The 27883-nt window shown below is 47.9% G+C and overlaps 1 protein-coding gene across 5 annotated transcripts in view; it reads right to left on the minus strand.

Moving 5' to 3' along the window:
• Positions 1–27883, minus strand: part of LOC123761022 (atrial natriuretic peptide-converting enzyme) — a 504836-nt gene that overhangs the window by 61887 nt on the left and 415066 nt on the right. For all 5 annotated transcript variants that reach the window (XM_069339377.1, XM_045746839.2, XM_069339376.1 and 2 more), the window contains one exon: positions 18217–18376. In XM_069339377.1, the coding sequence (XP_069195478.1) occupies positions 18217–18376 (160 nt within the window). The remainder of the gene's footprint in view (positions 1–18216; positions 18377–27883) is intronic.

Here is a 27883-nt window from a genome sequence, read left to right on the forward strand (position 1 = left end):
CAGGAACCATATGAACGAGGTCAATTACACTTTAGTAACGCGATAAAATCCACTCTAAATAACTACATTAAATAAAATACAAGTAAAATATAATTCGGAAGTAAAAATATTAAGATAGAACTGATAAAAATCCTCCAATAAATAAATATTTCAAATGCAGGCGATGAGTCACAATAACGTGGCTAAAGTATGTTGACCAGACCACACACTAGAAGGTGACGGGACGACGACGTTTCGGTCCGTTCTGGACCATTCTCAATCACACAATCGACTTGAGAATGGTCCAGGACGGACCGAAACGTCGTCGTCCCTTCACCTTCTAGTGTGTGGTCTGGGCAAAATATTTCAAAGTAATTCCTGGATGTTATTATTGCCATTGATAGCAGTACATCACAGCCAGACCTAAGCGCTGCGACGACGGTGCAGACGCATACAGGGCAAGACCAAGTCCCACACACACACAGGGCAAGACCAAGTCCCACACACACACAGGGCAAGGCCAAGTCCCACACACACACAGGGCAAGGCCAAGTCCCACACACACACAGGGCAAGACCAAGTCCCACACACACACACAGGGCAAGGCCAAGTCCCACACACACACAGGGCAAGGCCAAGTCCCACACACACACAGGGCAAGACCAAGTCCCACACACACACAGGGCAAGGCCAAGTCCCACACACACACAGGGCAAGACCAAGTCCCACACACACACCGGGCAAGGCCAAGTCCCACACACACACAGGGCAAGGCCAAGTCCCACACACACACAGGGCAAGGCCAGGTCCCACACACACATAGGGCAAGGCCAGGTCCCACACACACACAGGGCAAGGCCAGGTCCCACACACACACAGGGCAAGGCCAGGTCCCACACACACACAGGGCAAGGCCAGGTCCCACACACACACAGGGCAAGACCAAGTCCCAAATTCGGAGGTCCCCAAGAACTGTAATCAAAGCTCCAGTTACAATACCCAGACACATCACACCAGAGGACCCCTAACATCCCCTCACCCCTCCCGAGGCGTGAGGGGTGAGTGTAGTACCAGCCAACCCACAGAGAGCTAGCGTGAGTACTATTTTTTAAGACCAGAGCCGTCCTCTCACATCTCACCGCCTCCTCATAGTCCAAAATGAGGACTCACAGCTCCCCCCACCATCTATGAACATCATCACCCATCGTGCATAGCCAGCCCCCCCCAAGACCTCCCAGCCTCATCAATCACCTCACAGCCTCCATCAATTACCTCACAGCCCCAACACCACCTCCCAAGCCCCCATCAACCACCTCACAGCCCCCATCAATCACCTCACAGCCCCCGTACCACCTCCCAGCCCCATCAATCACCTCACAGCTCCCCCAACACCACCTCCCAGCCCCATCAATCACCTCACAGCCCCCCCCAACACCACCTCCCAGCCCCATCAATCACCTCACAGCTCCCCCAACACCACCTCCCAGCCCCATCAATCACCTCACAGCCCCATCAACCCTTCCCCATCTTCCTTTCCCTCCCCTCCTCTGGCAGCCAAAAAAAAGGAACTTCGTGCCCTAATTTCCTTCCGCGGGTGTCAGTGTCTGGGTGGCTTATCAGCAGCCTGCAGGTCTGGGTGGCTTTGTTCGCGGGCGGGGCGGTTGGCCGGGTGGCGGTGGGCGGGGTGGGTGGCTTACTGGCGGTGGGGCGGGTGGTTGCAGGTGGGCGGGGTGGCACTCTCCACCTCAAAGCACGACACCAGGTAGGAAGAACAGGTAAAATATATATGAAAGAAGTGGGTGTGAGGAGTTGGAGTAGGACGTAAGGAGGTGTGAGGGGGGTTTGAAAGGAGTGAGTATAAGAGGTGGGGGTGTAAGGTAGGGGGAGGGGGAGGAAGGATGAGGTGTGAGTATTAGGTGTGAGTGAGGCGTGAGCCACAGCGGGGCACCAGCAAGCCCACCGTTGTGACACGACAATTAGTCTTCTTTACAAGTCATGGGACAGAAGAAAAAGCTATATTGGCTCCTGGTCGACCTGTCTCAGCTTGCACTCCACGCCCACCCTTCCTTACCCACTATAAGGAGCGGCCCACCCTTCCTTACCCACTAGGGGGCGGTCCCACCTCTCCCCCTGACCACTGGGGAGCTCTATCAAGGGGGAGTAGAGTCAACCCCTCGACGACACCAGGAATCCTTCAGTAACCCCTTCTTCTATCTTGAGGTTATCTTGAGATGATTTCGGGGCTTTAGTGTCCCCGCGGCCCGGTCCTAGACCAGGCCTCCACCCCCAGGAAGCAGCCCGTGACAGCTGACTAACTCCCAGGTACCTATTTACTGCTAGGTAATAGGGGCATTCAGGGTGAAAGAAACTTTGCCCATTTGTTTCTGCCTCGTGCGGGAATCGAACCCGCGCCACAGAATTACGAGTCCTGCGCGCTATCCACCAGGCTACGAGGCCCCCTATTGAAGATTATCCGCCCGTCAAATCATCTCACCTGTTCGCTTCCATTTTCATCCTTCTAAGTCTCTTTTGAGGAAACTCAAGTCACGTATGGCTGGCAGAAGTCCTTGATAATGGACGGAGTCTAAGAAATGAGTATGTAACTGCAAGAACTCCAAGCCTCGATCCCTACTTTTGCAGATGTGGACCCTTGGTGATCTGGACGACTGTTGTGTGTGCGGCCGTGTGATACCCACAGACTGCTACCGTCATCAAAGCTCCTACCACAGCCTCTTAATGCCATATATTTCCTATCAGAGCCATCAACGCCAGGGCTCTTTCCTGCTCTATCCTGGCCTCTCGATGCTCTACCCTGGCTCTTAATACCAAACTCTAGCTTTGAAAACGCTACTACACCCCTCCCCCTGGACTACACAGTCCAGCAACCAGGAGGCCTAGTCGACGACCGGGCCGCAGGGACGCTAAGCCCCGGAAGCACCTCAAGGTAACCTCAAGGTAACCCCTCAAAAGGCTAGCATGGTCCTCAACTACCATCATTGCCATGGCGTTCACTACACACCCCAACCATGGCAATCACTATATTTGTCGCAGAAAGATGTTTGCTCAATAAATACAAAAAAAGTATTCCAATTTGATGTTTATAAGTATCGGGTGTGCAGGATGACTGAAGCACTCTAATGATGAGGAATTATCTGATCTACCTCAATGGGTGTTTTGTAACATTATAATTCAAATGTTCCCAGAGAGCTCACATGAAACGAGACTAGAGGTTTAGGTGTTGACTAAATGCAATGAACCAATGAACGCCAAACGAGCACACAGACACACAGACACACACACACACACACACACACACACACACGCACACACACACACACACACACACACACACACACACACACACACACACACACACACGCACACACACACACACACACACACACACACACACCCACACACACACACACACACACACACACACACACACACACACACACACACACGCACACACACACGCACACACACACACACACACACACACACACACACACACACACACACACACACACACACACACACACGCACACACACACGCACACACACACACACTGTGGAACAAGGTAGGATGATGTGACTTTATATACCAAAAAGGGGACCTGTGCTGGCTGCATGCTTACTGTGATATATAGTAGGTTAGTGGAAACAAGAGAACTACCCGAAAGCTGGAAAACGGAAAATATAATGTCAATTTACAACAAGAAAAACAGATAGAAGGCTTTACAGGCTGTGTCCTGTGCACTCCAGCTTGTAACAAGTCTATAACGCTTGTAACAAGATGGAAAAACTTGTAACAACAACTAGTCCAACATCAGGATAAGAGGCCTTAAATATCATCAACAGGATGGGTTACAAGATGGCAAATCTTGCCTAACTTGAAGCTTCCTTAAGGATGACAGATAAGAGAGCACAAGCTGGAGAAATATGGTGGGACAGGATAGGTAATTTGTGTTATCCTATGTAAGTGACTTCCTGAGATTCTTGAGGTTATCTTGAGATGATTTCGGGGCTTTAGTGTCCCCGCGGCCCGGTCCTCGACCAGGCCTCCACCCCCAGGAAGCAGCCTGTGACAGCTGACTAATACCCAGGTACCTATTTTACTGCTAGGTAACTGGGGCATAGGGTGAAAGAAACTCTGCCCATTGTTTCTCGCCGGCACCCGGGATCAAACACAGGATCACAAGTCCAGTGTGCTGTCCGCTCGGCCGACCGGCTCCACTGAAAGGACAGAACGATTCCTATCGATATTTGCCAATGCGAAACTTTACGAGGATAAAAGCAGTGGACGACTGCAGGAAACTACAGGACGAGCTAAATAAATGGCAATAAATGGTCCACCAAATGGCACCTAGATTTAAAATCAACAACATGCAAGGTAATAAAGCCGAGTGATGGGAACAGGTAAAGCCGAGTGCTGGGAACAGGAAGGGTGGATACAAGGATACAAAATGGGAGAGAAAATCCATAAAAGGAAAAGGCAGACAGCCTGGGGCCAGATTCACGAAAGCACTTACGCAAACACTTACGAACCTGTACATCTTGTCTCAATCTTTGGCGGCTTTGTTTCCAATTATTAAACAGTTAATGAGCTCCGAAGCACCAGGAGGCTGTTTATAACAATAACAACAGTTGATTGGGAAGTTTTCATGCTTGTAAACTGTTTAATAAATGTAACCAAAGCCGTCAAAGATTGAGGAAAGATGTACACGTTCGTAAGTGCTTGCGTAAGTGCTTTCGTGAATCCGGCCCCTGGGTGTGATATCCTGTCCATCGAAGCCTTTATCGAGCGGATATCATTAGCAGTGCGTGTTAGCTTAACCCACACACACACACTTTTCAACTTTTCAGAAATGTGAGGGAGGAATTTTACAAGACTTTACATAACACACGTCAGACCCACTCCCGCGTCGAATCACATTATTCTGCCAAACAATGTGTGTGCCAGAATTCGAGCCTAGTATTCAGGTTCGAACCCTCATCATGACACCACGCAAGAAGTTCTCAAGAAGATGACTTTTACTGGATTTTCTCAGGGTGGAGAAAGTCCAAAGGTATGACGCCAGACTAGTACACGAGACGAGAGGTACAAGTTGTGGTTAAAGACAAAAGAAATTAAATGTCAAGTCTCTGGAAGATAGTGGCGTCAAGGATGACATGATAACCACATACAAAATCCCCGAGGAAATGGATAATAAATTGCAGAAGAAATATGTACGTACACTAATGCGCCACAGACACAATTAGAAAAAGACGATTATCAGAATTGTGAATAAATATATATATATATATATATATATATATATATATATATATATATATATATATATATATATATATATATATATATATATATGACAGAGACCAAAAGGCTCGGGAACCTGTACTCAGTTAATTTGAAGGTTTAGAAGCGGGAACAATGAGCTAAAGCTCTATTACAGGTACAATTAGGTGAGTATTCACATTTTTACCCTTGAAATAAAAAAAAACAAAACTTGACGGCCTAATGATCCCGGACACATTAGCAATTATACCAAGACGCTGAAAGATTAGTAACAGAGAAAACATCACTTATTAAACCTACATTACTCTCAAATTAAGTAGACTGACTACCCTTGAGCCTCTACTGTCTCCAGTCTTCCTGCTCTACAGTTACAGCCCCGCTCCTGTGCCAGGTAAATATCCACGACGGGCTCACCATAGCCCGTGCTACTTGCAACTTCTTATTCCGAGTAGCTGAACCTAAAACAACAACATTTCTGTTCAAGCTCAGGAGTTCAGTTCACTAACCCACCGAGGAGCCCCGCTGGTCAGTCCCAAGTGACACACAACTCACTCACCTTGTGAGAGGCGAGCCACGCTGGCCACCTGGACGAGGCTAGGCAAGGGAAAAACGAGTCAGGGACAGGTGAGGGACGAGTCAGGGACAGGTGAGGGACGAGTCAGGGACAGGAGAGGGACGAGTCAGGGACAGGGAAGGCCCGAGCTAAGGGCAGAAAAGGAAGAGGAAAGAAGGACTGTAAATCGCCACACATCTACACCCTGTAAATGTTCCCAAACAAGTCGTGTATTTGAAGAAGAAAAACAAGTTAATTAAGAGAGAAGTTTTCCAGTGTCAGATGGTGGCAATTTTCCCCTCAGCGACCCCTGCCTTGGTCTGGGAGGGTCTCCTACCTTGACCTGGCAGGGGTCTCCTCTCTCTCTCTCTCAAGGTCTAGCTACGTCTCCTGGCGGGCCACAGCGGCGGGTCACGCTTGTTACAGCGCTGCCGTTAATCACCGCCGTTATGAACACATTAACGCGCCAAAGAGCGTGCGGCCAATTCAGCAGCGTTGAATTTCACGGAGCATATATCAATGCTGGGTACAGGCGGCGAGGCCCCCGAGAGGGCGAGTTGGGCCTGGGAGGGGAGAGGTGGGATGGGAGAGGTGGGATGGGAGAGGTGAGAGAGAGAGGTGAGAGAGAGAGAGAGAGAGAGAGAGAGAGAGAGAGAGAGAGAGAGAGAGAGAGAGAGAGAGAGAGAGAGAGAGAGAGAGAGAGAGAGAGAGAGGTGAGAGAGAGGTGAGAGAGAGAGAGAGAGAGAGAGAGAGAGAGAGAGAGAGAGAGAGAGAGAGAGAGAGAGAGAGAGAGAGAGAGAGAGAGAGAGAGAGAGAGAGAGAGAGCGGACGGAAGTTCTTCGCGTCCCAGCTTACTTTTGGGGAAAGGGGGAAGGGGAAAGGCTTGAGGAGGTGGGGAAAGTGAGGCCCCTGAGAGGCTGGAACATGTTTATGGGGGGCAGGCAAGAGCTTCCTGGTGTCGGTGAGAGATCTGTCGGCGCGGCAGAGGATCTAAAATGAAGGTTTCCCCGGCGCTGGGCGGGAATAGGGCGGCGGGTGTGAGGGCGGGCGGGAGCCGCAAGAGAGGTGCAAATAAAGGCATATAGCGCTGAAATGGCCATCCCGGAGGAGTACAGTGTTCCCTCTACACCCCTGGAGAAGGTATTTGTCGAGATGCCAGTATGTCTCGCGGCCCGGTCTAGGAGATCGTTCCCTTGGCCCGGCCGAGTTCAGATGATGTCCGCCCAGGGCCTGGGAATGTCACTTTTCTCGCAACTCGAGGGTCTATAGATCCTTGCCATGAAGTACAGAAAATTATTTTCCACATCCATCCTAGGAGACTATTTTTCCAGTCTGCCTTCGACTGGAATTATGGTGTCCGGGAGTGGAAAGACAGTCTCTGTCTTGAAGGGTTGTAATCCATCCAGGTAGACTATCCTCCCAGTCGAGCCCAAAAGACTCATCATAGTTTCCGCTGAAGTGCAAGATAGTGTCTCCAATCTATCCTTCCAGTCCAGCTCAGAAAACTGTCCATTCACTACACGAAGAGTCGTCCCTGACACGTTTCATCCCACGAGAGACTGTTTCCATTTGAGCTAAGAAAAATGTCCCAAACCCTGATAGTAAGAGTAACGGGCGAGAAGACGGATTGGCAAACGGTAACGAGTGGAGTACCTCAAGAATCGGTGCTGGGACCGGTTCTATTTCTAATAGACGTGAAAGACATGTCAACAGAAGTCGACATGTCTACAGAAGTCGACATGTCTACAGAAGTCGAGTCCTATATGTCGTTTGCGGATGATGTCAAATTAATGAGACGAGTTGTGACTGATGAGGACTGTAGGATCCTCCAAGATGTCTTGAACAACCTGCAGAGATGGTCAGAGAAATGACTACTGGAGTTCAACACGAGTAAGTATAAGAAGCAATGTACATATTAAGGAACGGCAGAACGAGAGGACATAATTGACAACTGGAAACACAGATGAGCCACACGGATGTCAGAAAGAACTTTTTTCTAAGTTGTAAATGGTTAGAACGAACTAGACGAGAATGTTATTGAAGCTAATTTGATATATATAGTGTTAAATGTAAATATAACAAGAAAAAGAGGGAAATGAGTCCCGGCACTGAACTAATGACGGTCGAAAGGCGGGACTTAGGATCCCATGCTCGACTCTGCAAGAACAACTAGGTGAATACAACTAGGTAAGTAGAAAGACACTCGGGTAAACGACCAGCAATAGGCTCATAAATAATAAATAGGCTCACGCCTATCAATATTTACTGATGATGCAAAATAGTGAGAAGATTCAGCGCAGAGGAGCAGCGCCATACAGCGCACAGTGTACTAGACAGCACACGGGAGAACACTTAAATAGGAAAATAGGAATTATATATATATATATATATATATATATATATATATATATATATATATATATATATATATATATATATATATATATATATATATATATATATATATATATATATATATATATATATTAGATTGCGAGGGCGGATGGGGTGGCCGTTGTGGGCTTCAGAGCAGCGCTGAAAATCAATGAGGATTGTCATCTCGTATTCCGTATTTATTTTCTTGGTTTAGCCCATTTCTAGTCCAGCAAATTGGAATATATATTGGTTTACCTGCCTGTAGTGTTTAGTTGTTTCCTTTGCATCTACGTTGAGAACTCAAAACGAGGTCTTTAAATGCCAGATATACCATAGACTAGTATTATTTACACTAGGTGGAACTTTCACAACACAAGGTACCATTCACTCAAGGGTTAATTTCTGCAATAAATCTCTCCATCTAGACCTTCAAAAAACGTTTAGTTTTGTCGTACTTTGGATTGCTAAATCGACCTGAATATGGCCCACCAAAATCTCAACAAACCTGTTGTACATCCATTTTGTTTCTCGTCGCCTGAGCCAAACTAGAATTATCATAACCTCGAATCCTAACCTAGAATCCACGAGTAACTCATTTCCTTTATATTTGTTGAGAATTGTCAACCAAATCCCCAAAGCATGTGAGAGAGCGGGGACCAGGAGGGCACTCCGGGGACCACGTGTTGGTCAGCCACTTCCTCTGCACCGGAAAAAGATTTGGGACCAGTTCCGAATGTTCACATTTGCCTTTTAGGCGGTTGCAGCTGGAGCCGTTGCTCCAGCACACAGATTTATTGGATTTTTGTGGCGGGAGGCGAGGCTGCGAGGAGGAGTGGCGGGCCTTGTGTCAATAGGTGTCAGCAGCGAACATGGGAAATAGTAGGAACAAAAGCGGGTGAGGCGGGGCAGGAGTCAAGCGGGTGAGGTCATTCAAAATTCAAAAATTCAAAATTCAAAATTCTTTATACGTGTCTGTGGCTTAATTTGGATACTTTCCCAAATTAAACCTACCATCTGTGTCCCCCCTGTTAGTTAGTTTCCATCTGTGTTCCCCCCCTGGCCGTACACCACCTATGCAAACTACTATATCTCCGTGTCTGCCGTATTTAGTCTCCGGAGTACCTTTCATTTGGTGATCATATCTCCAGTGTCTTCTTTCTTCGAATGACGTAAAGATTTAGCTATTTCGGTCTTTCCTCGTAGCTCATACCTGCCAACTCTGGGACTAGTCTCACAGCAAAGCTCTGAATTATTTCCAGCTTGAGTTTGTCTTTAACGAGACGAGGACTTTTCTGCCAAGGGGTTTCACGAGGCACGTGGGACTCACCTAATATACTATAACCTGGATGTACTTGCAGAGGCCGGGCTCTAGCTCCCTAGCCCCGTCTTTCCTGTTAGTTGTTGAATGCAATGGCGTATTTACCTTTGTTTTGCGTCGAATTTGATTTTAAACTTGCATATTGAGTTATTGGATTAGAATGTTTCATATTGAACAAGGCCTCGGCTTCGACCCAAGCTGGAAAGAGTTCAGAGCTTTGCTGTGAGACTAGTCCCAGAGCTGGCAGGTATGAGCTACGAGGAAAGACCGAAATAGCTAAACCTTTAAGTCATTCGAAGAGAGAAGACACGGGAGATATGATTGCATGTTTCTGACTACTTGTAACTGCAGTTTGTCAACAGTGATAAACTGTCGTAGTCTTATGTAGGCTACATACAGTTTCCTAAAGGACTACCTTGGCTGTCTTGGCTCCTAAAGGCTATCAAATAATCGTCAAATTTGGATTAATAATTTCCCTAAGAGTCATGTTTGGGGTTATATATCCTCCCAGATGTTGTCTTTTTTTTCTCAGATTCCATTTTAACCTGTAATGTCCTCGGGGTATTTTTTCTTCTAATGCTATCCTAATTACTTGCATTTATCATGATTAAAGTCTAACAACCATCTTTCAAACCACCTCTGTAGCCCGTGTAGGTCTCCCTGTAACCTCCAGCAATCTTATGTTCTAATTCTTTTCCTTTGCTTTGCATCATTTGCAAAACAGGGACGCAAAGGAGCCCGTTTTCTCTGGCAATTCGTCTGCAGGTATGAATATTATTGGTCCCCATTCCCTGGAAACACAAACCGAAACTGTCTCTATTTTCCGCTTGTAACAACTTGTAATAAAGTTGTTACATCTTGGCTTAATGTGTTTATGACGTATTGGAACGTTGTTACAACTTGATATATTGGTTGTTATAACTGGTTAGGTGGTGTTAAAACTTGTTCGAACGTTGTACCAACGTCGTAGTTTCGGTGTGTGTTTGGCGGGTTATAGGCCCTGCGGCACCCCGCTTGTTCCCTCACCAGCAAACCGGCTGAGAGAGCCCCGTTATTGAGCCTCGCCTCAACTACCAAGAACTTAAACCTCGACTGATTAAACAAAAAATTGTTCTACACATTATCCACTGTAGCTTTATATCGAAGACTCCTTTTCCAGGAAATAAGAGATAGCTGTGTGTGACGAAGTCTGCGTCATGAACACCTGTGAGGCAGGCACAACACCTGTGCTCGAGCTGCACAGTACACACCCGCATGACCGCAGACTAGCGGTAACGATCACGTAAAAATAAACCAAAAAAATACAACGTGACTGACTTCGTAAATATACCCGTTCTTGTCGGCTTGAGATGATCCGCGATGAACCACGCACCATGGTTTGTCTAAGGGGGTGAGGGAGGGGGGGGGGGGGCGAGCGGGGGTCAGGAGGGGGCGGCACGGCCACTTGTTGCCCCCCTCCTTCCTCCCCCCCCCCCCCCCCCCCCTTCCCTCCCCTCCATCCCTCCCATCCCCTCCCCCCACCCAAGCCGTTAGATACACACATGTCCATAGCCCCCGGCAGCGATCATGGGAATCCATCAGGCCGCTGTATTTAATCAGCCGGATGTGCTCAACTATCAGTCACCTTTTTTGTGTATTCTCTCCTGACACGTCTGGTTGTTTGAGCAACGGCGGGCAGGAGAGGGCGGGCAGGAATAGACGCGACCCGCTCCCGCCTACTGGAAGCGGGTCGCGTTTTATGGACAAAAGGTCGACCGTCGAAGTCCCCCGGGCGGGTGGGAAGAGTTCGTTCTTGTGACCGCCGCTGGGGGAGAGTTAATCCCCCTCGTCACTGTGGTTTATGTAATGATTTGCGGCTATTTTTTGTCGTGCAACGTAATAAGAATTCCTTTTGTTCCCCCTTTGCTGATATTTTGAATGGGGAATGTAACTGGCCGATCTTCTGTTTGGTGCGTGCGGGGGGGGGGGGGGGGAATGTGGTGTGAGGGCGCGCGTGTAATTAGCTACGTATAATTACCTAAGTGTAGTTGTAGGATGATAGTTGCGATAGTGGTGTCCTGTCTGTCCTAAACCTTCGTCATGCGGAGTAGTGAAACTTCCATTCCATAATTTAAAGAACTAGTGAAGTAGCCATGCTACTAGCAGAGCACCAGAGCCAGGAACTAGTGAAGTAGTCATGCTACTAGCAGAGCACCAGAGCCAGGAACTAGTGAAGTAGCCATGCTACTAGCAGACCCCCTGAGCCAGGAACTAGTGAAGTACTCCCATGCTACTAGCAGACCCCCTGAGCCAGGAACTAGTGAAGTACCCCCATGCTACTAGCAAACCCCCAGAGCCAGGAACTAGTGAAGTACCCCCATGCTACTAGCAAACCCCCTGAGCCAGGAACTAGTGAAGTACCCCCATGCTACTAGCAGACCCCCTGAGCCAGGAACTAGTGAAGTACCCCCATGCTACTAGCAGACCCCCAGAGCCAGGAACTAGTGAAGTACCCCCATGCTACTAGCAGACCCCCAGAGCCAGGAACTAGTGAAGTACCCCCATGCTACTAGCAAACCCCCTGAGCCAGGAACTAGTGAAGTACCCCCATGCTACTAGCAGACCCCCAGAGCCAGGAACTAGTGAAGTACCCCCATGCTACTAGCAAACCCCCTGAGCCAGGAACTAGTGAAGTACCCCCATGCTACTAGCAGACCCCCAGAGCCAGGAACTAGTGAAGTACCCCCATGCTACTAGCAAACCCCCAGAGCCAGGAACTAGTGAAGTACCCCCATGCTACTAGCAGACCCCCTGAGCCAGGAACTAGTGAAGTACCCCCATGCTACTAGCAAACCCCCTGAGCCAGGAACTAGTACCCCATGCTACTAGCAAACCCCCTGAGCCAGGAACTAGTGAAGTACCCCCATGCTACTAGCAAACCCCCAGAGCCAGGAACTAGTGAAGTACCCCCATGCTACTAGCAAACCCCCAGAGCCAGGAACTAGTGAAGTACCCCCATGCTACTAGCAGACCCCCAGAGCCAGGAACTAGTGAAGTACCCCCATGCTACTAGCAGACCCCCTGAGCCAGGAACTAGTACCCCCATGCTACTAGCAGACCCCCTGAGCCAGGAACTAGTACCCCCCTGCTACTAGCAGACCCCCTGAGCCAGGAACTAGTACCCCCATGCTACTAGCAGACCCCCAGAGCCAGGAACTAGTGAAGTACCCCATACTACTAGCAGACCCCCAGAGCCAGGAACTAGTGAAGTACCCCCATACTACTAGCAGACCCCCAGAGCCAGGAACTAGTACCCCCATGCTACTAGCAGACCCCCTGAGCCAGGAACTAGTACCCCCATGCTACTAGCAGACCCCCAGAGCCAGGAACTAGTGAAGTACCCCCATGCTACTAGCAGACCCCCTGAGCCAGGAAGTAGTGAAGTACCCCCATGCTACTAGCAGACCCCCAGAGCCAGGAACTAGTGAAGTACCCCCATGCTACTAGCAGACCCCCTGAGCCAGGAACTAGTACCCCCATGCTACTAGCAGACCCCCTGAGCCAGGAACTAGTACCCCCATGCTACTAGCAGACCCCCTGAGCCAGGAACTAGTACCCCCATGCTACTAGCAGACCCCCTGAGCCAGGAACTAGTACCCCCATGCTACTAGCAGACCCCCAGAGCCAGGAACTAGTACCCCCATGCTACTAGCAGACCCCCTGAGCCAGGAACTAGTGAAGTACCCCCATGCTACTAGCAGACCCCCAGAGCCAGGAACTAGTACCCCCATGCTACTAGCAGACCCCCAGAGCCAGGAACTAGTACCCCCATGCTACTAGCAGACCCCCAGAGCCAGGAACTAGTACCCCCATGCTACTAGCAAACCCCCAGAGCCAGGAACTAGTGAAGTACCCCCATGCTACTAGCAGACCCCCTGAGCCAGGAACTAGTGAAGTACCCCCATGCTACTAGCAGACCCCCTGAGCCAGGAACTAGTACCCCCATGCTACTAGCAGACCCCCAGAGCCAGGAACTAGTACCCCCATGCTACTAGCAAACCCCCTGAGCCAGGAACTAGTACCCCCATGCTACTAGCAAACCCCCTGAGCCAGTAACTAGTACCCCCATGCTACTAGCAGACCCCCTGAGCCAGGAACTAGTACCCCCATGCTACTAGCAGACCCCCTGAGCCAGGAACTAGTACCCCCATGCTACTAGCAGACCCCCTGAGCCAGGAACTAGTACCCCCATGCTACTAGCAGACCCCCTGAGCCAGGAACTAGTACCCCCATGCTACTAGCAGACCCCCTGAGCCAGGAACTAGTACCCCCATGCTACTAGCAGACCCCCAGAGCCAGGAACTAGTACCCCCATGCTACTAGCAGACCCCCTGAGCCAGGAAGTAGTGAAGTACCCCCATGCTACTAGCAGACCCCCAGAGCCAGGAACTAGTGAAGTACCCCCTGCTACTAGCAGACCCCCAGAGCCAGGAACTAGTGAAGTACCCCCTGCTACTAGCAGACCCCCAGAGCCAGGAACTAGTGAAGTACCCCCATGCTACTAGCAGACCCCCAGAAGAAACCCTGGCCAAATGTCAGGAAAGACTGAGGATATGTAAATTTAAAAGCGAGTCCTTCCGTTTAATAGCACAGTCGACTGACTTGAATTTCCTGGAAAATTCTTTTGTTTGAATCTTCTTTTGTCTGTAAATGATTGCGTTTGCTTCCAATTTTTGCGTCAAGACAAGAGAACACTGGATGTGAAGCTGCGTACGCATACAGGCTGTGTGCTTCCTGCCAGCACTCTACTTTATCTTTATACAACAGTTGTATTGTGTAAGAGGTTTTGACTGTATTTATTTTATTTAAATGCTCATATTTCAAATATATTTATGTATTAAAAAATAAACAAAAGAGATGAAACACCAATTTTTTTTTAAAGAATTACTTAGGCCTTAACTAAACTAACGACACCCCCCCCCCACAGTGGGAACAGTATGGGGGTCGAGGGCTAAAATAAATGAAGATCGAGGGCCATAATAAATGAACTAAACTAATTAATGGGTCGAGGGCACAGGTCGTACGACAAAATTATGATTTTTGATGTCCATTGGTCAAAAATATGGAGTAAAGTCTTCCGTCTAACACGAAAGTCTGAAATCTGGAGCCGTAAAGTTAGTTAAAGGGGGACTTTGGAAAGCTTTAATCTGCTTAAGCTGCAGGAGGTCGACTTGACCCTTCACGCTGAGGAGGACGAGGACGAGCTGTAACTTGGGGAGGACGAGCTGTAACTTGGGGAGGACGAGAACGAGCTGTAACTTGGGGAGGACGAGCTGTAACTTGGGGGGGACGAGGACGAGCTGTAACTTGGGGAGGACGAGCTGTAGCTTGGGGGGGGGGGACGGTCCCATGTACACTACACTAAATGTCATGAGAGACATACAATGGAACGTCCCCTGGATACAGCTGTAGTGGATACAACCGTGGGAGGAGGGGGGGGGGTATTAAGGCCACAACAGTAGCTTACTGACTAATCACCATGAATACTTTATACATCAGGACTAAAGTATGCTTCCAATGTATACTCGCCGAGAAGTGGGATATATACACAACTCTATGTATCCATAAAAAGCTCGATGCATCCCAAATCCTTATCCTGATCCCTTCCAAGGGCTACATAGTCGTAATGACTTGGCGCTTTCTCCTGATAGGTCTCTCTCGATGTATCCGTAAAAAGGGCTCATTCTGTTCCTTATAAGATTGTTACTTAGATTTAAGATCATTCCTAAAAATAAACTAAGGGTCAGATTCAGATTAGCTGAGGTTGGATAACAGCTCTTGCTTGCAGTTTCACCACTTACTTCAACTGACAGCCCTAATGAGCCCTAGACTTAGTTTAAAGAGAGAGAGACAGAAAGAGAGAGAGAGAGAGAGAGAGAGAGAGAGAGAGAGAGAGAGAGAGAGAGAGAGAGAGAGAGAGAGAGAGAGAGAGAGAGAGAGAGAGAGAGAGAGAGAGAGAGAGAGGACCCAATAAAGAGATAGGTTCAGGTCCTTGTCTGGGAGGCATCGCGGACTCCTCTTCTCCTAAACCTGGGACTACAAGCGCCTTTGATTAGTTCAATTACTCGTAGGATTTACAATCTGATTAGCTCCGATATCCAGAACATTCTGGAATAAAGCGATTTCCCGGAGTCTCGCGGGTGTCTGGAATATTCCACAGTCACCTCCAGAGCCATAAACCTTTGGAATAGTTGCGAGGCTCAAAGAAGGTTTCGCAGACGAAATTTTAGAACATTCTGAAATATATCAGGGAAGTGAGAACCTAATTTTTTCCGTTATATGAGACCTTGAATACAACCCACGGACCAAAAACAATATTGTGCTATAGGATCAACACCATCTTCTTGAGGTTATGATTTCGGGGCTTTAGTGTCCCCGCGGCCCGGTTTTCGACCAGGCCTCCACCCACCAGGAAGCAACCCGTGACAGCTGACTAACTCCCAGGTACCTATTTTACTGCTCCTATCCTTGCACTATAGCCTATCCGCCAAAAGAAACCTTCACCCTCCCCATCACTACACTTCACTCTTCTTTCCCTCCTCACTTCCCCCTTCCCCTCTACACCCCTCCCCATCACCTCCTCCTCTCTAATGGCAAAATCCTCCGCAGTATCCCTTAACAGTATTTATAATATCCAGAACGCCTTGGAACATCCGTTGGTTGGGAAATGGGAATTCGTGGAAGGAGGCGCCGCTGCCTCCGGTTATCTTGAGGTTATCTTGAGATGATTTCGGGGCTTTTAGTGTCCCCGCGGCCCGGTCTTCGACCAGGCCTCCACCCCCAGGAAGCAGCCCGTGACAGCTGACTAACACCCAGGTACCCAGGTGCCTGGTGACGATTTCCTCATCGTTCTGAAGATGCATTTCTCAATCATGTCAGATGTGTCTCAGCCAAGCCAGTCTAGCCTACAGTACCTGGGGCCAGATTCACAAAGCAGTTACGCAAGTACTTACGAACGTGTACATCTTTCCTCAATCTTTGATGGCTTTGGTTACATTTATTAACTTAAACAGTTTACAAGCATGAAAACTTCCCAAGTCGTTTCATCCAAATAAAGAAAAAAAAAGTAGTTTCATTATTTATTTCATTATTATTTTTCCCTCCAGTACTTTGCATTGTAACCTGGCCAAGGACAATGATCTGTACTTGACGGGTTGGTACTTGTTCCCTTTCTCGTATAGTGACACGAAATATACCTTCTTCTATCTCTTTGGCCGCTGCCCCCTTCGGAAGTGATATAATGGAGATGATTATCAAGCACTTCAATTCAAGATCTTTTATGTTAGGTCCCTGGTGGCTTATCTCTCCCTCTCTCCCACCACTACTGTACTCGAGCGAGTCCCTGCACGAGCCTTCACTACCATGTCAGGGGCGTGATAGCGAGGTGAAGCTGATATCGGCTGCCTGATGCCCCCTCTACACTATTATTAGTACTGACAGTGTGGCCAGCTAGCCGGGCTCTCAAAAAATTACTGACCATACGACATCACACTGTAATGGAAGCTCATGCGACGTCATATTTAAACAAGGATGGTGTCTGCGTCAGACCCCTGTGCCTGCGTCAGCCCTTGTGTCTGCGTCAGCTCCTGTGTCTGCGTCAGCCTGCGTGTGCTGCCGTCGACATTGTGCCGCAGGAAGGCCTTTAACAACGGCTGGAATACGTGATTAATCGGCGTCATTACTGCCACAACTCACGGCCCGCGCGCTTAAAATGCTCCCAGATTACAAATAATTATTCGGATTTGTTTCAGGGTTCGTGAGGAGAAAGGAGGAGGAGGAGGAGGAGGAGGAGGAGGAGGAGGAGGAGGAGAAGGAGGAGAAAGGAGGAGGAGAAAGGAGGAGGAGGAGGAGGAGAAAGGAGGAGGAGGAGAAAGGAGGAGGAGAAAGGAGGAGGAGAAAGGAGGAGAAAGGAGGAGGAGGAGGAGAAAGGAGGAGAAAGGAGGAGAAAGGAGGAGGAGGAGGAGGAGGAGGAGGAGGAGGGAGGAGGAGGAAGGAGGGGAAAGGAAGGGAACTATCAGGGGGGGGGGGAGAAGCGCCAAGCCATTACGACTATATAACACTTGGAAGGGGGTCAGGATAAGGATTTGAGATGGGATAGATGGAAGAGGGAATGGCGGAGGAAGGTCTTTGCTCATTTTGCTTCAAAACATATATATTTTGTCTTAGATTCACCGCTCTGCGAGACAAACATGGTTTCAGAGGCAGGTAACCCCCAGGACAACATCAGCACCACACATAAACAAGGCAACATCACCGGCATGTGCGACGCTGGCCAACAGTACACCATTTTAAAACCTAAATAACATATTTTTTTGCATTAAGAAAATCTAGCGTTAATAATTGAGACATTATGGGGATTCAAACAATGATGAGGTATGCCACAAATATTCCCAAACTGTTAAGTCCTACCCCTCCAAAAAACATAAATTTCTTTGAACCTAAAAACCAAGAAGTACAAAATGTAAACAAGAATGTTTAGAGGAGAATATAAAGCTCGGGCAGGACATGGAGGAAATTATTTTAGATACAGCTACTCGGAACAAAAAAAAATTCCCAAGCAGCACGGGCTATGGCGAGCCCGTGATGGCTTCCCCCTGACACAGTTGACGCACGGGGCGGGGGGGACATGGAAGCGACGTAGATGATACTCACAGGCGAAGTAGATGCCGGCGGCGGCGCCCAGGGACACGAAGAGCACGGCGAGCACCAGACACACGCACCAGCGGCGCGAACAGCCTCGTCCTCTGCTGAAGACATCGGAGTCCGTCATGCTGCCGGACCTCACACACGGCACGCCCACGCCCACCGTCTTCTGCAACACCACAAAACACAACAGTTACATATGGGGGTCCAGGAATGGGCGTGTGGGCGTTCATTTGGGCCGGTCGGAGGGTGGGTGGGGGTTGATTTGGGGCGGTGGGAGGGTGTTGATTTGGGCCTGTGGGAGGGTGGGTGGGTGTTGATTTGGGCCGGTGGGAGGGTGGGTGGGGGTTTATTTGGGCCGGTGGGAGGGTAGGTGGGTGTTGATTTGGGCCGGTTGGTTGATTTGGACCGGTGGGAGGGTGTTGATTTGGGCCGGTGGGAGGGTGGGAGGGGGTTGATTTGGTCTTTGGATTTGTGTGCGAGTTGGTGGATGGATTTTGTATAAGTGTTTGGATGGATGGGTGGCCGGATTGCGAGGACGGGGGGGGGGATAATAGTGGATAAAATAGTGATAAGAACTAGAATAGCGTTCACTCTAATAGCAATATGTAAAGAAAATGAGAAAAAAATGTAATGAAAATGAATCAAAGAATGAATCATAAAAAAAGAACACTTTAAACCACTTCACATCCAAACTTAAAATACAAACACTATACACTTTTTACTGAACACTTAATTCATACCACTTATTCCAATTCCTCTAACACCCACCTTCCCCCCCCCCCTCCACACTTCCCCGCAAGCTCGTCCCGAACTCTGATGTCAGGGGGATGGGAGGCGTTTGCGACCAATCTGTTAAAAATACTGCACCTCGACCCTCCAGAGACCTGCATCACGCCCCTTACTTCAATTCTTAGTCCCAGAATATAACAACGAAGAATTGGTGGAATTTATCCTTCAAGTATTTCATTCCCACCAGCACTTACGAGTCTCTTGAGCAGGAAGTCATATTATATATATATATATATATATATATATATATATATATATATATATATATATATATATATATATATATATATATATATATATATATATATATATATATATATGTGTGTGTGTGTGTGTGTGTGTGTGTGTGTGTGTGTGTACTCACCTATATGTACTCACTTATATGTGCTTGCAGGATCGAGCATTGACTCTTGGATCCCGCCTTTCTAGCTATCGGTTGTTTACAGCAATGACTCCTGTCCCATTTCCCTATCATACCTAGTTTTAAAAGTATGAATAGTATTTGCTTCCACAACCTGTTCCCCAAGTGCATTCCATTTTTCTACTACTCTCACGCTAAAAGAAAACTTCCTAACATCTCTGTGACTCATCTGAGTTTCCAGTTTCCACCCATGTCCCCTCGTTCTGTTATTATTACGTGTGAACATTTCATTACGTGTGTGTGTGTGTGTGTGTGTGTGTGTGTGTGTGTGTGTGTGTGTGTGTGTGTGTGTGTGTGTGTGTGTGTGTGTGTATCACGAAAATAAACACGTGATTAAAAATGTGACAGTGTCAGACCACGGAGGAAAATTGAAACAGGAATTTCCTTAAGTACTTTCGTATATTAATACATCTTCAGAAGGAGTTAATATACGAAAGTACTTAAGGAAATTCATGTTTCAATGTTCCTCCGTGGTCTGACACTCTCATATATATATATATATATATATATATATATATATATATATATATATATATATATATATATATATATATATATATATATATATAAGTTAGGTCAGAGGTCAAGTGCCACAATCTGGCCTCTCACACACTACATCGCATTTCTCGCGGCTTCGACCAATCCGTTAAAAAAACAACGTATTAGTAACAATCGATTAAAGCACCGCAATACTGACCTTTTCTATGGATAGGTCAAGTGGGCTGTTAAGGGAACAAGCTGGAAAGTTTCGTGTTTAACAGAAAGGAAGTTATTAAACAAGGTGTAGTGGTAAGACACTCGCCTGGCGTTCCGCGAGCGCTATGTCATGGGTTCGTATCCTGGCCGGGGAGGATTTACTGGGCGCAATTCCTTAACTGTAGCCTCTGTTTAACGCAACAGTAAAATGTGTACTTGGATGAAAAAACGATTCTTCGCGGCAGGGGATCGTATTCCAGGGACCATAGGATTAAGGACTTGCCCGAAACGCTACGCGTACTAGTGGCTCTACAAGAATGTAACAACTCTTGTATATATCTCAAAATATACAAATTCCAAGACCAGACGAAGTATTCGCCAGGGTGCTTGAAGAATGTAAGGATGAGCTAAGTGACCCCCCTTATCTTGCATATTTAACAAATCATTAGACTCAAGCAGATTATACTAGCGTCCTGGTGAGCTGCAAATATGCTGCCTCTTTTTTTAGGAAAATAAACCACTTGCATCGAACTTTCGGCCAATTAGTTTAGCATTTATTGTGTCAAAATTGTCTGAATCCATTCTCATCCATCTTAAGAAACACAAATAAAGTATTCATTAATAAAGTATCCACATCACTAAGAGCCTCATATGCCTAAATAAAATCCTCATACTTTTCAAGTAGATCTGTACACTGATAGTGGAAAAGATTGAGACATTATTTACTTCCTCTTCAGCAAAAGTTTCTTATACTGTGACTCAAGAACTCCTGCTATAGAGGCAGAGGGTCATTGTTCCAGGTCATTATACCAGATCATTGTACCAGATCATTGTACCAGATCATTGTACCAGGTCATTGCACCAGATCATTGTACCAGGTCATTGCACCAGATCATTGTACCAGGTCGTTGTACCAGGTCATCCAGAGTTGGATGAATCGAGTGCCCATGAACCCATCCTGGGACCTCTTGTCTGCCGTGTATATAAGCGATGAACACATAGGATTGAACAGCCACATTACCTAACTTTCAGACGATACAAAAATAGGAAGGGAAATAAATTCTGAAGAAGATGGCTGTGTCGCGGGTGACGGGGAAGGTGGTGGTGGTTGTGGTGGTGGTGGTAGAGGGGGAGGCATCAGGTGGTGGGGTGGTTGAGGGGGTGGTGAGGGGTGGGGGGCGCTATACAGGATAACCACAGCTCAACTTTAACACCACTGTGGCTTACCAACCCCCGCACCACTGTGGCTTACCAACCCCCGCAACCCACCTCACCCCTCTCCGTCCTCCTCCTCCTCAAGCACTTCTTACTCATTGTTTATTTTCCAAATAACATTTTCACCCTCGCCTGTATAAAAGATTTAGCTAATTAGTCTTGAATTAATTCCGTTGTCGCAGGCGGAGGAGGAGGTGGTGGTGGGGGGGGGGGGGCGCGGGCCGGACACACGCGTTCACTCAACACTAAACCCAAAAAACCCATGCATAATGAGTAGGGCCCAACCGCTCTCGCAATGGGCGCACCGTGCCGGAGTACACCCATTGTGGGCGCCGAGAGCCCAGGTGTATATAGTGTAAACCACACGCCTCTCACACGCCACACACACACACACACACACCAGCCTGTTAGTGTTGGCAAGCCGCAGCAGTCTTGCCCAACCGAAACCTCCGAATGTCTAGTTTTCATGAATGTAATATTTCCGGTGTTCATTTAGCCTTAAAATAGAATACCGCCGAGCTTCGTAAAGGTGTTGACCTCGGGTGTTGACCTCAGGTGTGTGTGTGTACTCACCTAGTTGTACTCACCTAGTTGTGCTTGCGGGGGTTGAGCTTTAGCTCTTTGGTCCCGTCTCTCAACCGTCAATCAACAGGTGTACAGGTTCCGGAGCCTATTCCTGTGTGTGTGTGTGTGTGTGTGTGTGTGTGTGTGTGTGTGTGTGTGTGTGTGTGTGTGTGTGTGTGTGTGTTTATATGTTTTCGCCCATTTGTGCTTGCAGGAAAGCATCAGATACCGAGCCTTGTAAGCTGCCATAAGAGTCGCTGGTAACCTGTTCCATCCCCTTTTCCACATTCTCATAACTAATATTGAGCATCTAAGTAAAGAGTTAACATCAACGACCTTACTCACCCCCCCCCCTCAAAGGTGAACATTTGGGGGGGGGGGGTTCAACAGTTCAATTTTTTTGCACTTCTGCCGAAATTGTTCATAAGCGTAGTCGCATTATTGGAGGCTGATGTGAATATCTATAGATATTCTCCTAAAAAAAATCTCATTGTATTCTAGTTCTCGTGGCGTAATTGCATTTTTACTTCTCAAAGCGTTACAATATTTTGGATTGTATTTTTTTTAGTTTAATGTTAATTGAAGAAGAACTTGTAAGTTTCCCTGGAGTGACAATAAATATATATATATATATATATATATATATATATATATATATATATATATATATATGTGTATTATATATACATATATTTATACAAGAGGCAATGCAAACCTCTTGCTTGCATTGCAAGACACTGATAACAATTAATAATAAAGGTGAGAAACATACCCATAACTTTGCCAGACCAAGGTGTGAAACCTGCCAGATCTCTCACAGGTGGTCTAACCAAGGTGAGAAACCTGCCAGATCTCTCACAGGTGGTCTAACCAAGGTGTGAAACCTGCCAGATCTCTCACAGGTGGTCTAACCAAGGTGTGAAACCTGCCAGACCTCTCACAGGTGGTCTAACCAAGGTGTGAAACCTGCCAGACCTCTCACAGGTGGTCTAGCCAAGGTGTGAAACCTGCCAGACCTCTCACAGGTGGTCTAACCAAGGTGTGAAACCTGCCAGATCTCTCACAGGTGGTCTAACCAAGGTGTGAAACCTGCCAGACCTCTCACAGGTGGTCTAACCAAGATGTGAAACCTGCCAGACCTCTCACAGGTGGTCTAACCAAGGTGTGAAACCTGCCAGATCTCTCACAGGTGCTCTAACCAAGGTGTGAAACCTGCCAGACCTCTCACAGGTGGTCTAACCAAGGTGAGAAACATGCCCAGGACTTAGCCAGACTCCTCAGAATTACACCAGTCTCAGGGGATTGATAAGTTCGAAAAGCACCACTTTGGGTCAAAATTAAATCCTGGACGGAGAAGTTGAAGGAGGCGGCGTTCTCTGGAGTGGGAAGGAGGAGAAGGGAAGGAGAAGGAAGAGGGACGTGGGAGAGAAGAGGAGAAAGAAACAATGAATAGGCAGAGAAAGAGAAAAGGAGGAATTAGAAAATAGTAGAAATAAAGAAGACAATACAAAAATTAAAAAGGAAGACAGTAGTGTAGAAAAGGAGGAAGAGGGAGGAAGCAATGGGAGAAAGAAACGGAAGAAGAGGGCGATAAAAACCTTCCGAAGGATGAAGAGGCGACGGAAGAGAAGCGGTAGCAGCAACTTACTCAGGATCAGGTGCATGAAGACAAGGAGGTGTGAAATGATCGGCAGCAGGAGGGTGGGCAGCAGGAGGGAGGGCAGCAGGAGAAAGCAGATAGAGGAAGCAGAGGGCGGCGGAAGCGGCTTGAAGCTGACCCTGGGACAGCTTACAGCTGAAGCATGACTTGTCCTCTCGAGGCCACAGCACGGTGTCTCGCGGGCCAGATCCCCGTCCCACGGGCCAGATCCCCGTCCCAGGGGCCAGATCCCCGTCCCAGGGGCCAGATCCCCGTCCCAGGGGCCAGATCCCCGTCCCAGGGGCCAGATCCCCGTCCCACGGGCCAGATCCCCGTCCCTCGGGCCAGATCCCCGTCCCACGGGCCAGATCCCCGTCCCACGGGCCAGATCCCCGTCCCACGGGCCAGATCCCCGTCCCTCGGGCCAGATCCCCGTCCCACGGGCCAGATCCCCACAACAACACACATATCTACCGACTAGAGAGGCACAACAGAGCCACAAAGTGCCGTACAGGGCCACACACACATAGGGTCAAACAGGACCCCCGCTGATGGGCACTTAGGGCCCCACACAATGCCACTGACTGACAGACCCCACCATCAGCTGTCATACACTAACTGGACATCATAAAGCTATTTATGTGAAAGTACTCGATTGACGATTTGCATATTATTGCATCTGGTAATCCGGAGAATGGGAATTACACACACGTCAAAATAAAATCACATTGTAAAATAAAATGAGATTCGCATTTCAGTCAGCGCACAAATTTCCACCAGCTCGTGCAAAATACCAGCAACAACACCACTGCCAGGAACACCAGGAACACAGACCACACCGTGAATGTCTTGACACCACAAAAAAAAAATCCCACCTCGACCCCTTGACCCGTAAGTCGACAATTAACTTCTTTTGCAATTTTTTTTTAAATGCTTCTTCCCCCACTTTATTTTGCGGGTCAGATGAAGAGCGAGAATTTTGCTGGAGTCGTCAGGAGAATATCTCACAGCTGCTTCATATTTACTCACGAGTTCTGTCTCCCAGCCCCGCCTGCTGGCCTGCAAGGGGAAAAGGCCCAGCCTGCTGGCCTGCAAGGGGAAGGCCCAGCCTGCTGGCCTGCAAGGGGAAGGCCCAGCCTGCTGGCCTGCAAGGGGAAAAGGCCCAGCCTGCTGGCCTGCAGGGGGAAGGCCCAGCCTGCTGGTCTGCAAGGGGAAAAGGCCCAGCCTGCTGGCCTGCAGGGGGAAGGCCCAGCCTGCTGACCTGCAAGGGGAAAAGGCCCAGCCTGCTGACCTGCAAGGGGAAGGCCCAGCCTGCTGGCCTGCAAGGGGAAAAGGCCCAGCCTGCTGGCCTGCAAGGGGAAAAGGCCCAGCCTGCTGACCTGCAAGGGGAAGGCCCAGCCTGCTGACCTGCAAGGGGAAGGCCCAGCCTGCTGGCCTGCAGGGGGAAGGCCCAGCCATTGCGCCCCACTACAAAATATCTTGTATTCATATCGAGCCGTAATAGGGGTCTAAATTATGCATACGAGAAGACCCGATTTTAGCATTTTTGACGAGCGACTCTTCTTTGATCAGTGCTTTGAGTGTCTAGAGAGCTCAGTTTCACTAAGCTCTTTAATGCAAGCAATTACGATACGCCGCGTCAGAAGCAGGCGAGATTAAGCTCACATCTTACCTACAGGTCTGGCCGGTGCTTCGTATCCGAAGCCCCGAGTAGGTCAGTCATATATATGAGCGAGTCTGGGCCAGTTACACAAGCAAGAGCTTCCCTAGTATGGGTCAATAATACTTCGGGCCTTGCATAGTAGGCCGAGTACTGCATTCTGGCTACTAGTACAACATATATATATTATATATATATATATATATATATATATATATATATATATATATATATATATATATATATATATATATATATATATATATATATAGGACAAAGGAAATATAAGTGAACACGATATAATAAGAGAAGGTGTGACGCTGGAGCGTGGGAATGTCGCTCCGGGAATTCCATTTTCACACACTGAATTTGCATCTGTTGAGAGTTTTTTTTTTATGCGTTAGAGAAATTTTGAGGCAACCTTACAGCTAAAAATATCCCGTATTATTCCGTCCTGTTGCAAATCCTGGCGTCTTTCTGGCGGCAGTGTGGAGAGAAGGTGTGTGTTTAATTCGTTATATTACCCAAACACTCGATTCAGTTAGGTTAAGCTTTGTCGAGTCTGGTTAGAGTTGGATGGATAACCCCAAGTTCCGTCTCTCACCACGGCTACACACACACACAAAGCTTTATCATTTCGTAAGAAAAAACAAAGAAAACAAATATAACTTCAAGAAAACTCTGCTTATTAGACAAATTGGGCCTTGCATAGTAGGCCAAGTAGTGCGTTCTGGCTATTAGGTACAACATATATCAAATAATAAACCTGAATAGCACACAGGTCTCACTTCAAATACTTGAAAGTTGCGAACGCCTATGATGGGCCTAGACCCTCAATTGACGTGATGCAAAGCCGAGTATTGTACATTTCATAAGGTTCATTTGTGAGTTCTTAAAGACTCTCCCATGCTTTTGTAGCATGGGAGTGTCTTTAAGAACTCTTAAGAGTCTTTAAGAGCATGGTACAGTGGTATAGCACTCTGCTTCGCTTCACGCGAACTGGATACTGGATTCGCAAGTAAGGATACTTCGATGCGACCGAAGACCCCCAACTTCAGAAGGCTTTCACTCTCAACACCTGTCCATGGACAATATTTTGGAATTCTCTTATTCTCTCTCATCTGAACGCCAAACCACGACGCCCTGAACCCTTAAGACCACTCGAAACCTGTGTTCTTACAGCCATAGCGAGAACCGAACCCCTGAACTGAAGCCTCATAACACGATTACGCTATAACCTCACGCATTCCGGCCTCAAGATTGCGCTACCAGGCTTCAACATCGCGCTATCAGGCTTCAGCATCGCGCTATCAGGCTTCAACATCGCGTTATCAGCTTGCAACATCGCGCTATCAGCTTACAACATCGCGCTATCAGGCTTCAACATCGCGCTATCAGGCTTCAACATCGCGCTATCAGGCTTCAACATCGCGCTATCAGCTTACAACATCGCGCTACCAGGCTTCAACATCGCGCTATCAGGATTCAACATCGCGCTACCAGGCTTCAACATCGCGCTATCAGCTTACAACATCGCGCTATCAGGCTTCAACATCGCGCTATCAGGCTTCAGCATCGCGCTATCAGGCTTCAACATCGCGTTATCAGCTTGCAACATCGCGCTATCAGCTTACAACATCGCGCTATCAGGCTTCAACATCGCGCTATCAGGCTTCAACATCGCGCTATCAGGCTTCAACATCGCGCTATCACCTTACAACATCGCGCTATCAGGCTTCAACATCGCGCTATCAGGCTTCAACATCGGTATACTTTTCATTATGCACGTAATATGCAAATATCGAAACATCTACTCGCAAAACCTGTTATGAATGTCAATCGGATAATTGTATCGGACCGCATTTATTGGAACGCCGTCAGCTTGATTAAAATCCAGTTTAATTTTCTCCAATAATAAAAGTTTGGCGGATTGATAGCTGCTTTTTAATCAAGGGCACGCGACCAGTCACGATGAGCCGGTTAACTGACCCTCGGTATTGTGACTGTGTGCCATACGCCATCAAGTCTTCAGTGAGGGCTAATTACCAGAAGGCGTGCGTGTGTGTGTGTGTGTGTGTGTGTGTGTGTGTGTGTGTGTGTGTGTGTGTGTGTGTGTGTGTGTGTGTGTGTGTGTGTGTGTGTGTGAACGTATTTTTTTCCGTTGTGTGAGTATATGCACTTGTCCACGCACGTGCGTTCATGTGCATGCGAGTGCATTGCGGGTGCAGTGTTTGCGCTCTTGTCTCTTGCATTTACTGACCGTGTGTACATGCGTGCGTGCGTATCTAACTGCCGTTGCGTTCCTCTATACGGCAATTTGTCTCTAGATGTTTATACGCCTGCCGCCACGCCTCTCACTCACGCGAATATGCTTGTGCTACTAGTGCGTGACCTCGTGCGCTTACTGGACGCATTGAGATTAACAGGTCCCGTGCGTCCTTGTTAGTGACCGCTGCTTGAATACCGCTTACGTAGTGGCAAGAGAACGGGCTGGTGCTTGTGTGCAGTGCCTCAGCTTGGAGCTCATTCCCACCGGTGTTCCCCTCGTCTTTTTGCTGGGTGGTGAAGAGCGCGTCCCTGTGTCCCCTCATCACTGGCTTTGACATGAGTTTATCTCCCCCTCTCTCTCTCTTTCTCCTCTATTATCCTTAAATATATGCACGTACGTGTGTGTGTGTGTGTGTGTGTG

This window comes from Procambarus clarkii, chromosome 41, assembly GCF_040958095.1.
Source record: "Procambarus clarkii isolate CNS0578487 chromosome 41, FALCON_Pclarkii_2.0, whole genome shotgun sequence".
Classification (NCBI taxonomy): Eukaryota; Metazoa; Arthropoda; class Malacostraca; order Decapoda; family Cambaridae; genus Procambarus; species Procambarus clarkii.